The sequence below is a fragment of the Elaeis guineensis genome, chromosome 10 (genome assembly GCF_000442705.2).
Source record: "Elaeis guineensis isolate ETL-2024a chromosome 10, EG11, whole genome shotgun sequence".
Classification (NCBI taxonomy): Eukaryota; Viridiplantae; Streptophyta; class Magnoliopsida; order Arecales; family Arecaceae; genus Elaeis; species Elaeis guineensis.
The window spans coordinates 4042587-4055814 of NC_026002.2; the positions used below are offsets into that span (position 1 = coordinate 4042587).

General features: G+C 35.9%; 2 protein-coding genes across 2 annotated transcripts; both read left to right on the top strand.

Annotated features, from left to right (window-relative positions):
* Positions 1 to 274: 274 nt before the first annotated feature.
* On the top strand, positions 275 to 3165 carry LOC105053147 (non-functional NADPH-dependent codeinone reductase 2). The gene is made up of 4 exons (XM_010934203.3): positions 275 to 621; positions 1258 to 1501; positions 1574 to 1753; positions 2774 to 3165. The coding sequence occupies exons 1-4, from the start codon at positions 311 to 313 to the stop codon at positions 2996 to 2998; spliced, it is 960 nt and encodes a 319-aa protein (XP_010932505.2). The 5' UTR covers positions 275 to 310; the 3' UTR covers positions 2999 to 3165.
* A 5114-nt stretch (positions 3166 to 8279) lies between these two features.
* On the top strand, positions 8280 to 12398 carry LOC105053146 ((1S)-1,7-diacetoxy-luvungin A aldo-keto reductase). The gene is made up of 4 exons (XM_010934202.4): positions 8280 to 8649; positions 10583 to 10826; positions 10914 to 11093; positions 11890 to 12398. The coding sequence occupies exons 1-4, from the start codon at positions 8339 to 8341 to the stop codon at positions 12118 to 12120; spliced, it is 966 nt and encodes a 321-aa protein (XP_010932504.2). The 5' UTR covers positions 8280 to 8338; the 3' UTR covers positions 12121 to 12398.
* Positions 12399 to 13228: the final 830 nt, after the last annotated feature.

Genomic DNA, 13228 nt, shown 5'->3' on the forward strand with positions numbered 1-13228 from the left:
TGCTTATGGGAAGAGTTTTCTATGAGTATGCGGCGGTTGCCATGACCCTCGATTCACAATCTCGGATCGGGGGCGTGACATTCCATGTCATCGATCCATTTAAAATAGCTCCTAATCCTCCCATTAGAGCTGCATTATTCCTCTCATGCCGCCTTGTTGGACGGTGTGAGTCCTTGTTTGACTTCATTTAATTAAACCCTGTTACGTAGGACAAGCTAAGAGTCAAGCAAGCAACAATCTATATATTTAGTCTTTCTCCATTTTTTGTGGGTGCGTGTTTGCGAGAGAGAGAGAGAGAGAAAGAGAGAAGATGGGAGGAATTCCGGAGGTGGCATTGAGCTCTGGAGGCCGAGCAATGCCGGTCGTCGGCATGGGCACGGCCTCGTCCCTGGCGGTGTCGGAGGAGGTGTTCCGGTCGGTGATACTGGAGGCGATTGGCCTCGGCTACCGCCACTTTGACACGGCGTCGTTCTACGGCACCGAGCAGGGCCTCGGCAAGGCCATCGCCGAAGCCATCCAGCTGGGCCTTGTCAAGAGGGAGGAGCTCTTCATCACGTCCAAGTTGTGGGGCACCGACGCCTACGGCGACCGTGTCGTCCCAGCCCTCCGGGAGTCGTTGAGGTAATGCTAAAAAATAAAAAAAATAAATCTTAGAACTTTTCTTTTTTATTTTATCAATCAAAATTGGCTTTGATATTGGTATTTTATTTTGACCTTCGTAACTGCGAAAAATAGGTTACTATAGCAATTGATCGGATATGGATTGGCCGCCAATATCCGTACCATTTTATAATTAAAATCCTCATATTCATATCCACCCTAGGTCAAATCAAGTTAGGTCAAGGAGAGGCATGGGTTGAGTCAGGTCATGAAGAGACATGGATCGGATCAGATTAGATAGATAAAATGAATTGAATCGGATCGGATGAGATCCGATACATATAAATATTATATATAAAATAATTATAATTATGAAAAGAGAGATTAGGCCAGATTTGAGATAGAATATATATTCTCTGTATCCAATCCGTACATGCTTCGTGTATTTTTTCTAGATCCGATATCTACCCCAAGTTTTAATCAAGTCGGATAAAACTTATCCTATTTGGATCGAATCGGATCGTATCTCTAGTTATACAATATTTGCTCTTAAATATCTCTATATTTTATTTAATTTCTTTAATTTATTTTTATTTATTTTAAACGATTTGATATTTTATTACATGAAGACTGTAATCTTTTGGTTTCATTTTGTAGGAACCTTCAATTAGATTATCTTGACCTCTATCTGGTGCATTGGCCTTTGAGTCTGAAACCAGGAGGATCTAGGTATCCAATTGACAAAGACGACATCTTCCCAATTGATCTAAAGTCTGTTTGGGAGGCAATGGAGGAATGCCAGAGGCTAGGCCTTGCAAAGTCAATTGGAGTGAGCAATTTTTCTTGCAAGAAATTAGAGGATGTTCTCTCGGTGGCCACGATACCTCCTGCCGTCAATCAGGTTTGGCAATTTTTTCGATTTAAAGTTGTGTCGAATCATATGGTTTAAGGATTATGTGTATAATTTTGTTAGGTGGAAATGCATCCCGTTTGGCAACAAAAGAAGTTGATGGATTTTTGCAAGGACAAGGGAATCCAGGTCTGTGCTTACTCACCACTAGGGGCAAATGGAGCACGATGGGGGACAAAGAAAGTCATGGAAAGTGATGTGCTAAAGAAGATCGCCCTGGCCAAAGGAAAATCCACAGCTCAGGTACGTCTCTCCCCCACCCTAATGCCCTCATAAATTTTCATCTAAATACTCTTTAATCAAAGTTAAGGTCAATTTAATTATAAAGAACAACTTTTAGTCCTCATCTTGCACCAGCTTCCTAAAGAAATTGACATCTCCATCCTGAATTTCTAATACACCATTTTGTTCTTGTGGAATTCCTATTGCACCCATTTTTTTTGTTTAAGAAAGAATTCCTAATGATCTTTATCAAGGTTCATCATCTCAATATCAGATTCTATATCAGTACCATTCCATTACAATATTGATATACGGTTTGATAAGATAATATATCGAGTGTCAGTACAATACGAGCAGCATACCAAAATAATATGGTACGTCCTGTACGAGTAGTATAGAGCGATATGATAGATCATGATCCTTATCATGTGTAAAAGAAGAATCGTATGAATTAGTTTCAAGACAAGATGTGAATTACAGTATAGGGATTATTCACCATGTGTGAAATATGATAGGATCATTTTTGTTGAGCTTTATGATCTAAAATCAAATTATTGTTTTATTAATTCATCATAAAAATAAGTCTCTCCCCCACCCTAAATACTCTTTAATCAAAGTTAAGTCCAGTTGAATTATAAAGAACAACTTTTAGCCCTCATCTTGTACTACTACCTTGCTAAAGAAATTGAAATCTCCATCCTTTTCTTACTGATTTCTGATACACCATTTTTTTCTTGTTGAATTCCTAATGCACTTTTTTGGATTTTTTTTTTAGAAAGAATTCCTAATGCACCTTGTCATGTGTAAAAGAAGAATCATATGAATTGGTTACAAGATATGGTGAGAATTATGATATGGGACTACATCCCATATGCGAAATATGATAGGATCATTTTTCCAGAGCTTAATGATCCAAAAGTTCAGATTGTTGTTTCATTCATCTTTTCTTGTTGGTTATTTCCATTCAGACAATTAAACCCTAAACCCCAGTTGGGCATCATAATTGACCCATCTTATGCATTTTGGTGGCCATTCTCACAGGTCTCTTTGAGGTGGATTTACGAGCAAGGTGCAGGTGTGGTTGTTAAGAGCTTTAGCAAGGAGAGAATGAAGGAAAATATTGACATATTTGATTGGGACATAAGCAAAGAAGAGCTGCATGAAATTAGCCAAATTCCACAATATAAGGGATTACAAGCAGAAGAATTTGTCTCTGCTAATGGCCCTTTCAAGTCAGTAGATGAGTTGTGGGATGGTGAAATTTAATGAGAGATTTCTCGAAATACCTATCAAGCAAAAGGATTGCAAGCATGTTATACTCTATGATTTTAAATTGTACCTTTGTTCATCTGCTCTCTTGAAACCATACGAAAGGTGTCTCTCATAATGTTGTGATCCATTGTATTTGTTCAAAGATATTTCTTTTCTTTATTTCAAATAAATGAAAGATTTTTTTTTTCTAAAAATTTCATCTTTGCTATTGTTGCTGCTAAAATCTGGCCTGATCAAGACGATCAGGAGGAAGCTATTGGATTCGTAGTTGTAGAAAATGATTTTCCTTGAAGTTGCAGATCTATACATAAAAGGAATAAAAAATAACTTACTAGATTGACTTCAACCGAGCCCTCTGATGCCTAAATCAGATCAGATTATAGAAGAATAGTAATAAAGAGAATATAATAAAGAATTATATTATACAATGTTATTATGTTTTGGTCGGCTCACTTTGGTCTCATTTTAGTCTTCTCAGATTGGCCTTAAGATCAATATTTAGGAGCTTTGTCTTTGGGAGCTCGGCTTATTAGAGCTTAGTCTTTTTGACCTTCTGAGATCGGCTTTCCGATGAGTTTGGACTTCTTGGCCTTCTCAATTTTTTAAGGTCAATTTTCTGACGAGCTCGACTTTCTTAGCTTTCTTGATCTTCTCGACTTTTTGGGATCGATTTTCTGATAAGGTTGACTTTCTCGACCTTATAATAAGGTTGACTTTCTTGATCTTATGATGAGATCGATTTTCTCTATTTTCTGAGGAGCTTAGCTTTTTCAGCCTTCTGATGAGGTTGGCTTTCTCTGTCTTCTGAGGAGATCAGTTTTCTCGATCTTTTGATGAGATTGACTTGCTCGATTTTCTAATGAGATCAATTTGTTCGGCCTTTTGATGAGGTCGACTTGCTAATGAGGTCAGCTTTTTCAACCTTCTGATGAGGTCGACTTGCTCAGTCTTTTGATGAGCTCGACTTGTTCAGCCTTCTGATGAGGTCGATTTTTTTGGCCTTCTCAGTCTTCTCAGTCTTTTAATGATATCGACTTTTTCAACTTTCTGATGAGTTTCAGCCTTCTCCGCCTCATCGATCTTTTCAGCCTTCTCAAATTTTTGATGACCTATGGACATGTATAAAGAAAAATAGAGTATGATGGATAAGGGTCTATGAGCCTCTCATCATGAGAGCTTTAAGTTGTTAGACTCTCTCTCTCTCTCTCTCTCTCTCTCTCTCTCTGAAAGCTTGTTTTTTTTGGATCCCTTTGGCACTGTTTATATAGGTATGGAGTATAAGAATCCGTTATAGTTGGAGGTGAAAATCAAAGAATGATATATAACTCTCTCCTTATGAGTCATTATCTCTTTTTTTTTATTTGAATTAAGTCAGCTATAATCATCGTTCCATTTCTGGATTCATCTTAATTGTAAATTGTAAAGATAAAATTTTTTGAAATTTAATTTTTACAAAATTATTGGTCATGTACCAATCAAAGATATGAAAGTTGATTTATATGCCATATCAACTATGAACATTTTTAGTCCCAGATAAGTTATACACGGGATGTTGAGATCTAAATAACAAGGGACTAGAAGCTTGGTGATACTGCTACGTTGTTTATTGCTCCTGTTGTCTCTCATAAAATATTGGTAAACAAAAGAGTTGCAGAAGCCAAGAATGGAAGTACTGTAATCAAGTCTGTAAATAAATATAAAATAAATTTATGAGTTACATCACCGCCCACCCCCGAAGCCCAAATCATTAATAATGATCTTCCTCACCCAACTTCAAGCTAATCCAATGATCTTCTTGGCGTAAGTTACCAATTAGAACTCATCCAACTGAGACAAGGATTTTGTGGCACCACATAGTGCGATGCAGTCATGGATGATCACCGTCAATAGATGGATGGTAGAGTGCGATGCAGTCGTGGATGGCCACCATTAGTAGATTGATGGCCATCAAACAATGAATCCACGAGCCAGGCCATGTCATATATGATGCATTATTTGTTGGCCATCCATCCCCGATAGCGGTCATCTGACTGCACCGTACCTTACGGTGCAGCGTATGCACCATATAAAATCTTAGTTCTGGTTTAAATTAGTGACAATCTATTAGGTTCAAATACAGCCATTTAGGCTGGGAATGTTGGGTAGCAATCACTGAAGCCCATGCTCTCTAGGATGGGCATAATTCTAGCTCAACTCGAACCAAATGGAGCTAGTTTCCTTGGATGGTTTTGTTTGGGCCCGAGTATAGATAAATTTATTTCCTGTTCTTATTCTGAGAAATTTATTTAAATCAGCTTTGTTTGCGTGAGACGTTTGGGTAACCCCAACCACATAAATACACATACATATAATCTTTATATGGGCAAGTTGAACTGCACATTTAATGTGAAATATTTGGTAAAAAAATTAATTATTTAAATCTTTTGAAGGGTCTTCCAAATTGGAGATTCACATGTTGATATGATTTACATCATTAAAAGCTAAAAATTATATATTTTGCTAATTTCTAACATAAACAACAAGTTGGTGGAAAAAATAACAGCTCGAATGATATGAGATTATATTCTTCTAATATTATTATCAAAACCAATTAATTTTCAATTTATATATTTTTAATATATTTAAGTCATGTTCAATAATATGATTTTTCAAAATGATCTGTTTTATATTTTAGCATACTAGGACAATGTGCATTGTTTATTTTAACACTAATATATTTCATAGGTTAGATACTTCTGAAAGATATAATTCTTTATTTCTAGATGTTTTGCAAATGTAGACCATAATCAATCATATTGATCTTTAAAAGATATAATTCTTTATTTCTATATGTTTTTAGAAATGTAGACCATAATCAATCATATGGATCTTTAATATGAGTGCCCCATCATTGATTTGGAAGTTATCGAATAATTAACTATATATATATGTAAGCTGTCCATTTTAATTATACCCAAGATTTGGTATTCACCCTTTTATTAAACATATAAGCTGTCCATATTTATTATGCCCAAGATTTATAATCAGTTTCTTATTGAAAGTCACTCTCCAAACCACTCTTGTCATGATTTGATTTGATTGCAACATCAATTGGTTTGATTCCTACCTGAAAAGGTGAGAACCGAACCAAGATTGGAAAATAGTTTTATTACTCTGACTAGTATTTGCAGTTCATTCTGTAAGATTTGAAGGCTTGCCATATTCTTGCTTGTGTACAAAGGTCACACATTTTATTATCCATTTTTGCCTCGTCTAGGCATTCTCTCGTCTCTTGGTCGACTTGGCATCCACTCCACCAATGATCTCTCAAAGATCTTGTCCTTGGGGGCATGCCTCTATGCAAAGCCTCCAACATTGATGGTTAGTGTTACTAAATTTCTCCGCTCCGAATTAGTTTTAAAATCTGTTCTTGGTTAGCACGTACGGATCCACCAACGTATCCCCCTGGTCATCCTTGCAAAGCCGCTTGTACCAATGAGCCTCCTAGAAAGGTTTTGATGCCATATAGAGTATAACCACTTCTAAAACCGTGGCTAGCACCCTCAACTATATGCCGAAGATCATAGTAGTCACATCAAGAATCAATAGCAGGAAAACAAGATTAGAGCAAGTTACAAATACTCACACTTTCATTGAACCAATATAGATTACAAAAGGACTAATTTGAGGATCCTAAACACATCATATGCTCACTTGTTTACAAAAACTTAACTCCAATGGATATATATCGATCCAGGATATATTTGGTTGAAAATAGGAATGAGGTGAGTAACTTGTATTTATAACTCCAATTCCAACTATTTGGTTGGGAGAATTTTCATTCTCATTCCTATCTCAGAGAGAATAAGGCAGGACCTAATCTTTACTCTCTCCTATTATTCATATTCTATTCCGATTTTGATTTCAATTCTAATCAGGAACCAAACATGTAGGAGATTATAGTAATTCCGATTTCGATTCCTATTCTAATCAAAAAATTAAAAAAAAAAAAAAAGCAAACACACCCTAATAGTTTTTCTAGAGTGATTCTTGGACGATTAGGCCTCATTGATGATGAGTTTTTCGAGGGCTCTTAATGCCCATCTGAATTTCCAAAAAATAATTACGCTGGAAAATTTCTCATGGTTATGCAGAACATTTAAATGACTCCTTGTTTGCCATCACTAGGTTTTAATGGTACTCATAAAAGCACAAGATATAACAAAACTAAAATTGGACGCCTGACAGCCAACCATGTTAGCACGATGACTTCAACGGTGCCCATCATCTAAACCAAGGCAGATTGGCCCCACGTACATGTATTATTTTTCCTAGCTCTTATGTTTTTAAAAAAGAGCATCCCCATGCCACCCTTCCAAAGATACTAAATACAATCATCATTAAGATCCAAATCCTTGAGCTCTTTCCTCCTTGAATCAAGCTACCTCCATGCCACCTACGAAAGTATAAAACCAGCTAGCAACCAAACACAAAACTCCGATCACCCTGCAAGCCTGAGAGAGACCAAGGTCGATACTTTCTAAGGAAGCATCCGGACAAGGCCGGCCACCTTGTCATCACCTCGTGAAATCAGATCTCCGCCGTCCCCATGTGTACCGTATACTCCCAACTTCCAAGCACAAGCAGCCTTCCTAATTAAACAAAAGAAAGAGAGGAGCCTAGAAAAAAACATACACATCCCTTTCCTAAATCAATTCCAACCGTATTAACCTATTCTTTTGGGGAGATCGGATTCTTCCATGTTGGTTAGTCCTCTACTATAATTCTAAGATAGAGATGCAATCGAATTGAACCGAGTTGAATAGCTAGAAGTTTGAGTTCGATTCAACTCAAAATAATCAGATTCGAAATTCGGGTTCAGATCGATCAAATCTTAATATTTCAAATTCAAGTTTAGCTCGATGAAAAATAGATAAAACTCGAGATCGATTTGATTTGACTCAAATATCAATCAAATAAAATTCGAAATCGAATTAAAACTCGAAATCGAATCTTAATCTATTAATAATATATATATATATATAATAAAAATAATAATATAATTAAATATATATGAATTCAAATAAACTAGCGAGTTTTCAAGTCGATTATCTTGCTATTTGAACTCGACTCGAGAAATTATTTAAACTCAATTCGAGCTCCATAATAATTGAGTCGAATTGAATTTGAACTCGAATCAAGCTCGCATAGCTTGCGAGCGGCTCAGCTCATTTATACTCCTAATTTGCAAGAGTACACTAGCTACACGAAAGTCTTCTATATAAGGCATATAGACTAAGGAAGTTATATACAGATTGTTTCGGGCTAACAACTCAAGCTAGGGGGTCATCAGAGATGGTGAGCATTCCGGAGGTGCCCCTGAGCTTAGGCTCCAGGTCCATTCCACGGGTGGGCATGGGCACAGCTGCCTACCCCTTTGCACCCGAGAGCACGAAGCAGGCCATCCTCCACGCCATCGAACTCGGCTACCGCCACTTCGACACCGCCTCCCTCTACCGGTCGGAGAAGCCTCTCGGAGAAGCCATCGCCGAAGCCTTGCAGCGTGGCCTCATCAAGTCGCGAGCCGAGCTCTTCATCACCTCCAAGCTGTGGTGCAATGATGCACACCATGACCTCGTCCTCCCGGCCCTTCACCAGAGCCTCCAGTAATGATACCACTTATTTTCGTTGATTTTCTTTTTGCTTTTTAGATCACCAGTTTGAGACAAATGGAAACGATGGTATAATATATATAAATAGTAGATCCCTGACAATTAGAAATATTAGATGGAGGGAGACGTTCTATTTGACTTGCCACCTAGTTTCATCGATGTCAAAATATCCTTTACAATATTATCGAGCAATCCTTTCTACTTTCACATTTTATTCATACCATTCTTAAGAAATGTTTCCAATATTTATATTTATTATTTTATTGTTTTATTCACTGATTTACTTTTAACCATTTATATAATGAGGTGGATTAGGCTAGAGCCAATCGGATTTGCAGCTAGATTCTGTCAAATTCCCCACCATCTAATCCACACGAATCGTCACGTAGGAAAATAAAAGATGAACAGCCATTTTTTTCATCCATTTGAATTTAAAAAATATAAAAAATTAAAATTATTGAAAGAATATAAAAAAATTATGCTGTCAAGCGGATTGGATGGAAAAATATAAAAAATTAGGTCATTAACGTGGATTGGACAAAAAAAATATAAAAAAGTGAAGTCATTAATACAAAGTCTGCATGTTGGGATTCGAATTTGTAATTATTTTGAAATATATCTCTTTATTTTATTTTTATTTATTCTAAATTTATTTATATTTATTTTAAAAAAATTTATATTTATTCCATCTAAAATTCATATTTATTCTACATATTTTATATTTATTATAAATAAATAAAAAAATAGCATGTCCCATTGGTATAAATGGTTCCAACCATCATTAACGCGGACAGAACATGCCACTTTCCATCTATCGGAATAAACAACAACAATATAAGATAAAAATAAATTTTGGAATGAAATAAATGCAAACTCTTTGAAAATAAATATAAATTTTTTAAAATAAATATAATTTTTATAAAATAAATATAAATAAATTCAGAATAAATAGAAATAAAATAAAAATAAAAATATTTTAGAATGAATACAGACATTATAGGATAAATAAAAATATTCTAGAATAAACAAAACTCATAGACCATCCGTGTTAATGGTTTGTTTCTTTTTTAAAATTTTTTAAATTCAAATGGATGGAAAAATGATCATTAATTTTTATTTTACTAGATGGAGATCTATGCAGATTGAACAGAAACGTGATCGAATTTGGACTCAGATTTAGTTGACCCGAGTCTAGTCCACATTTTATATTATATAGTTACCTATTTGATTTTCTATTTATTTTGTTTGAAGAGGAACATGGATATGTTTATATTGTCATGCACAAATAAGTATAAAGATTTGAGAAATAAGAAAATCAAGAAGATTTAAGGACTAACATGGAAAAACCCATTACGTACATAGTTTAAGCTAAATTAGTTTAGAATTTTAGTCCATTAATAATTTAAAGGCAATCGGCAATGAAATATTCTTTAATTCTTTAAATAACCGCTCCAATTACATGATAGACTGCACCATAGAGACTTAAATGCAACAGACTGTATCATTGCAATGATTAACTTGAAAATTTAAGAATTGTTAGACTAATTTAAAATGAAGAAAATTGAGGAGAAATATGTTAAAAAATAAAAATAAAAATAATGATGGGCGTGCCAGCAATCATTTCACTGAAATGATGGAAAAAATATGAATCGAGAGTTTGAGAACATGTCAAAGAATGGAATGAACATAATTCAAATGGAAGACAAGTGCGACCACCAATAGCTGGTTTATCATTTTTGTTTAACCCATTGATACTTTCGCCTTGGATAAAGAAGACGGGAAGCTACCACGCATCAACCTTAGCGCAAAGAAAACAAAGATGAATTAACTAATATAAAGATGCTTAAAAGCATGCAGACTATTGAAATGCTTGTCAGGAAAAACTCATGCCCACATGAACTCATTTGATACTTTGTTCATTGTATAGAAATCTCCAACTAGATTACCTTGATCTCTATCTCATCCATTGGCCTATGCGCTTAAAGCCTGGGGCGTTCACATTACCTGTTAACGAGGAAGACATCCTTCCCTTAGACTTGAAGTCTGTATGGGAGGCCATGGAAGAGTGCCAAAAGCTTGGTCTAGCAAAGTCCATTGGGGTTAGCAATTTCACAACAAGGAAGTTAGAGGAGCTGCTCAGGTTTGCTCGAATACCTCCAGCTGTGAACCAGGTTTGTTGCTTATTATTTATTTTATGATGGAAAGCATTTAGACCTTGTTTCGTAGATGGTTGTTGTAAGAGGAGACTCATTTTTTAGGTGGAGATGAACCCAGTTTGGCAGCAGAAGAAGCTAAGGGAATTTTGCAAGGAGAAGGGTATACATGTGACTGCTTACTCTCCTATCGGAGGCCAGGACGGCCCAGGGAATAGGAACCTGGTAATGGAGTCTGAGGTGCTCAAGGAGATAGCCAAGGCTAGAGGAAGGACTGTTGCCCAGGTAGGTATTATAATAATCAACTTCTTGATTTCACTTACATCTTTAGTTAATTATTTGATTTTATTTGTTATTATTTTTTGGTGGACAAGTTCTTTTTTTTATGATATTTGGTAGGCAAGCTATCATTGCCCATGGCATCTATTGGTGAATGAATTATTTGAGGAATTAGTTTCCTCATAACGCAGATCCTTTATTTCTTCTTTTTTTTAGTAGAAGTGGAGGGCAGTGCCCACCCAAATGTATTAAAGGAAAATATTCACAAAGAAGAAGTTTCATAGAGGAACGGAAAAAGGCTAAGGGTGGGTTGCCACAAAAGAATTTCACAGCAAAGGATGAGCTTGTAGCAATATAATGCTGCAATCACCATGGCATCTACTGTGTGGTGTTAGTTTCTTTATATGCGAAATATATCCATAAGGGGAACTTATTCTATGACATTCAATACCAACAATTAATGTGATGCAGCAAGATTTGTTATCTTGGTATCAGATCCTATATCAATACCATCATATTATAATATCAGTATACAGTTCTGCACAGTATAAACTAGCATACTAAATTTCAATATGATACAAGACAGTATATCAATTTGATATCGGTACTGTATGGTACCAACCGGTATTTTGACTAGCTTTATCTAATAAGGTTATGGGATAAAGTTTTCCTTCCCATTTTGGTTGTGTTACATTTTGAGACTATAATAATATCATACAGATAACTTTTTGGATTATAGGGTATGCACATGATAATTAATTCCTGTCATCCTCTGTTTTTTATGATTTGGAATTCTTTTCAGGTTTCCTTGAGATGGGTGTATGAGCAAGGGGTGAGCATGGTAGTAAAAAGCTTTAAAAAGGAAAGGCTGGAAGAGAATATCAAATTCTTTGATTGGGAACTAAGTGAGGAAGAATGCCAAAAAATTTGTCAAATTCCACAATGTAAGAAAATTTCAGTACAGTCTCTACTCTTTCGCAAAGAGTCTAGCAAGTCAGACGTCCTCTCAGATGCGGACATCGTTGAGGAGTAAGAGAACAAGATTCTGCAGTACTGCATACAAATATGATTACATCCTAAGAATGTTCAAACAATTTCACCCATTAAAGCTTCATGGTATAATTTTTTTCATTGTCAAATATCGTTATCTGATAGCTCATGCAATCCTAATTTATTTTTTTGAGAAAAAAGAGGGGGAACCTAAGGATAGGTCCCATCAAAGTTTTATTTAGATCATGAAATTTCAGTACAACTAAAGAGAACTTGCAGAGGTAGAGATCCAAGTAAAGAACGTTACATGCCTTTTTTTTGGCTGATATTGCATTCGACCAATCTAAGCAACTAGCTCTGATCTCCAAAACTAACGATGACATGATTTGGCTTCAAATTTGATGATTCTTGCATTTATCCCCCGCATGGCGCTTCCACCAAGTAATAGCAGCTAGAATATCCGACACGCCTTGGCTTCTTTCTAATTCTCTCAACTCTCCATGAACCCCAAAAGAAGAAAGAATAGGAGCTCTTCCTTGCCATTTAATCTTTCTTCTGAAGATTTCTCACAACTGCTTAGAGTATCTGCAACATAGGAGTAAGTGAGAAGATGTATCCTTTTTCATCAAAAAAAAAAGAAAAGAAGAAGAAGCCATTTCCTCAGCTTCATAACACAACACACTCTTTCCTCGGCTTCCAAGGCAATATAGAACACTCTTTGCTGGTTCATAGCACCACATTATTTGGCAAAGATTCTCCTACGCTACTGTCACGACCAAAGCTCACTGTATCAATCAGTACCATACCAATATCAACCCAATACATAGTCTCGTACTATATCGATACTCAGTACGTCTTGCCATCTGGTGGTACCATATCGCGCACAGACATCATAATAAGATAGTATTAATATGGGATCCAATGTCAAAAGGATAAACCTTGGTCAAGACCCAGAGTGATGATATGCTTTTCTAGAAATTCATAATCAGACACCCAATTTATAGCAAGGCTGAGGTACTTGGTTCTTATCTCATTGCCATCAATGACAGGATTTTCCCTACCATTGGCTTCGAAGGTAGATCTTGGACAACTCCTATTGTAGATCCTTATGCCCTTCTCCATTTGTCCTTGAATCAGGCAGATATTTGATA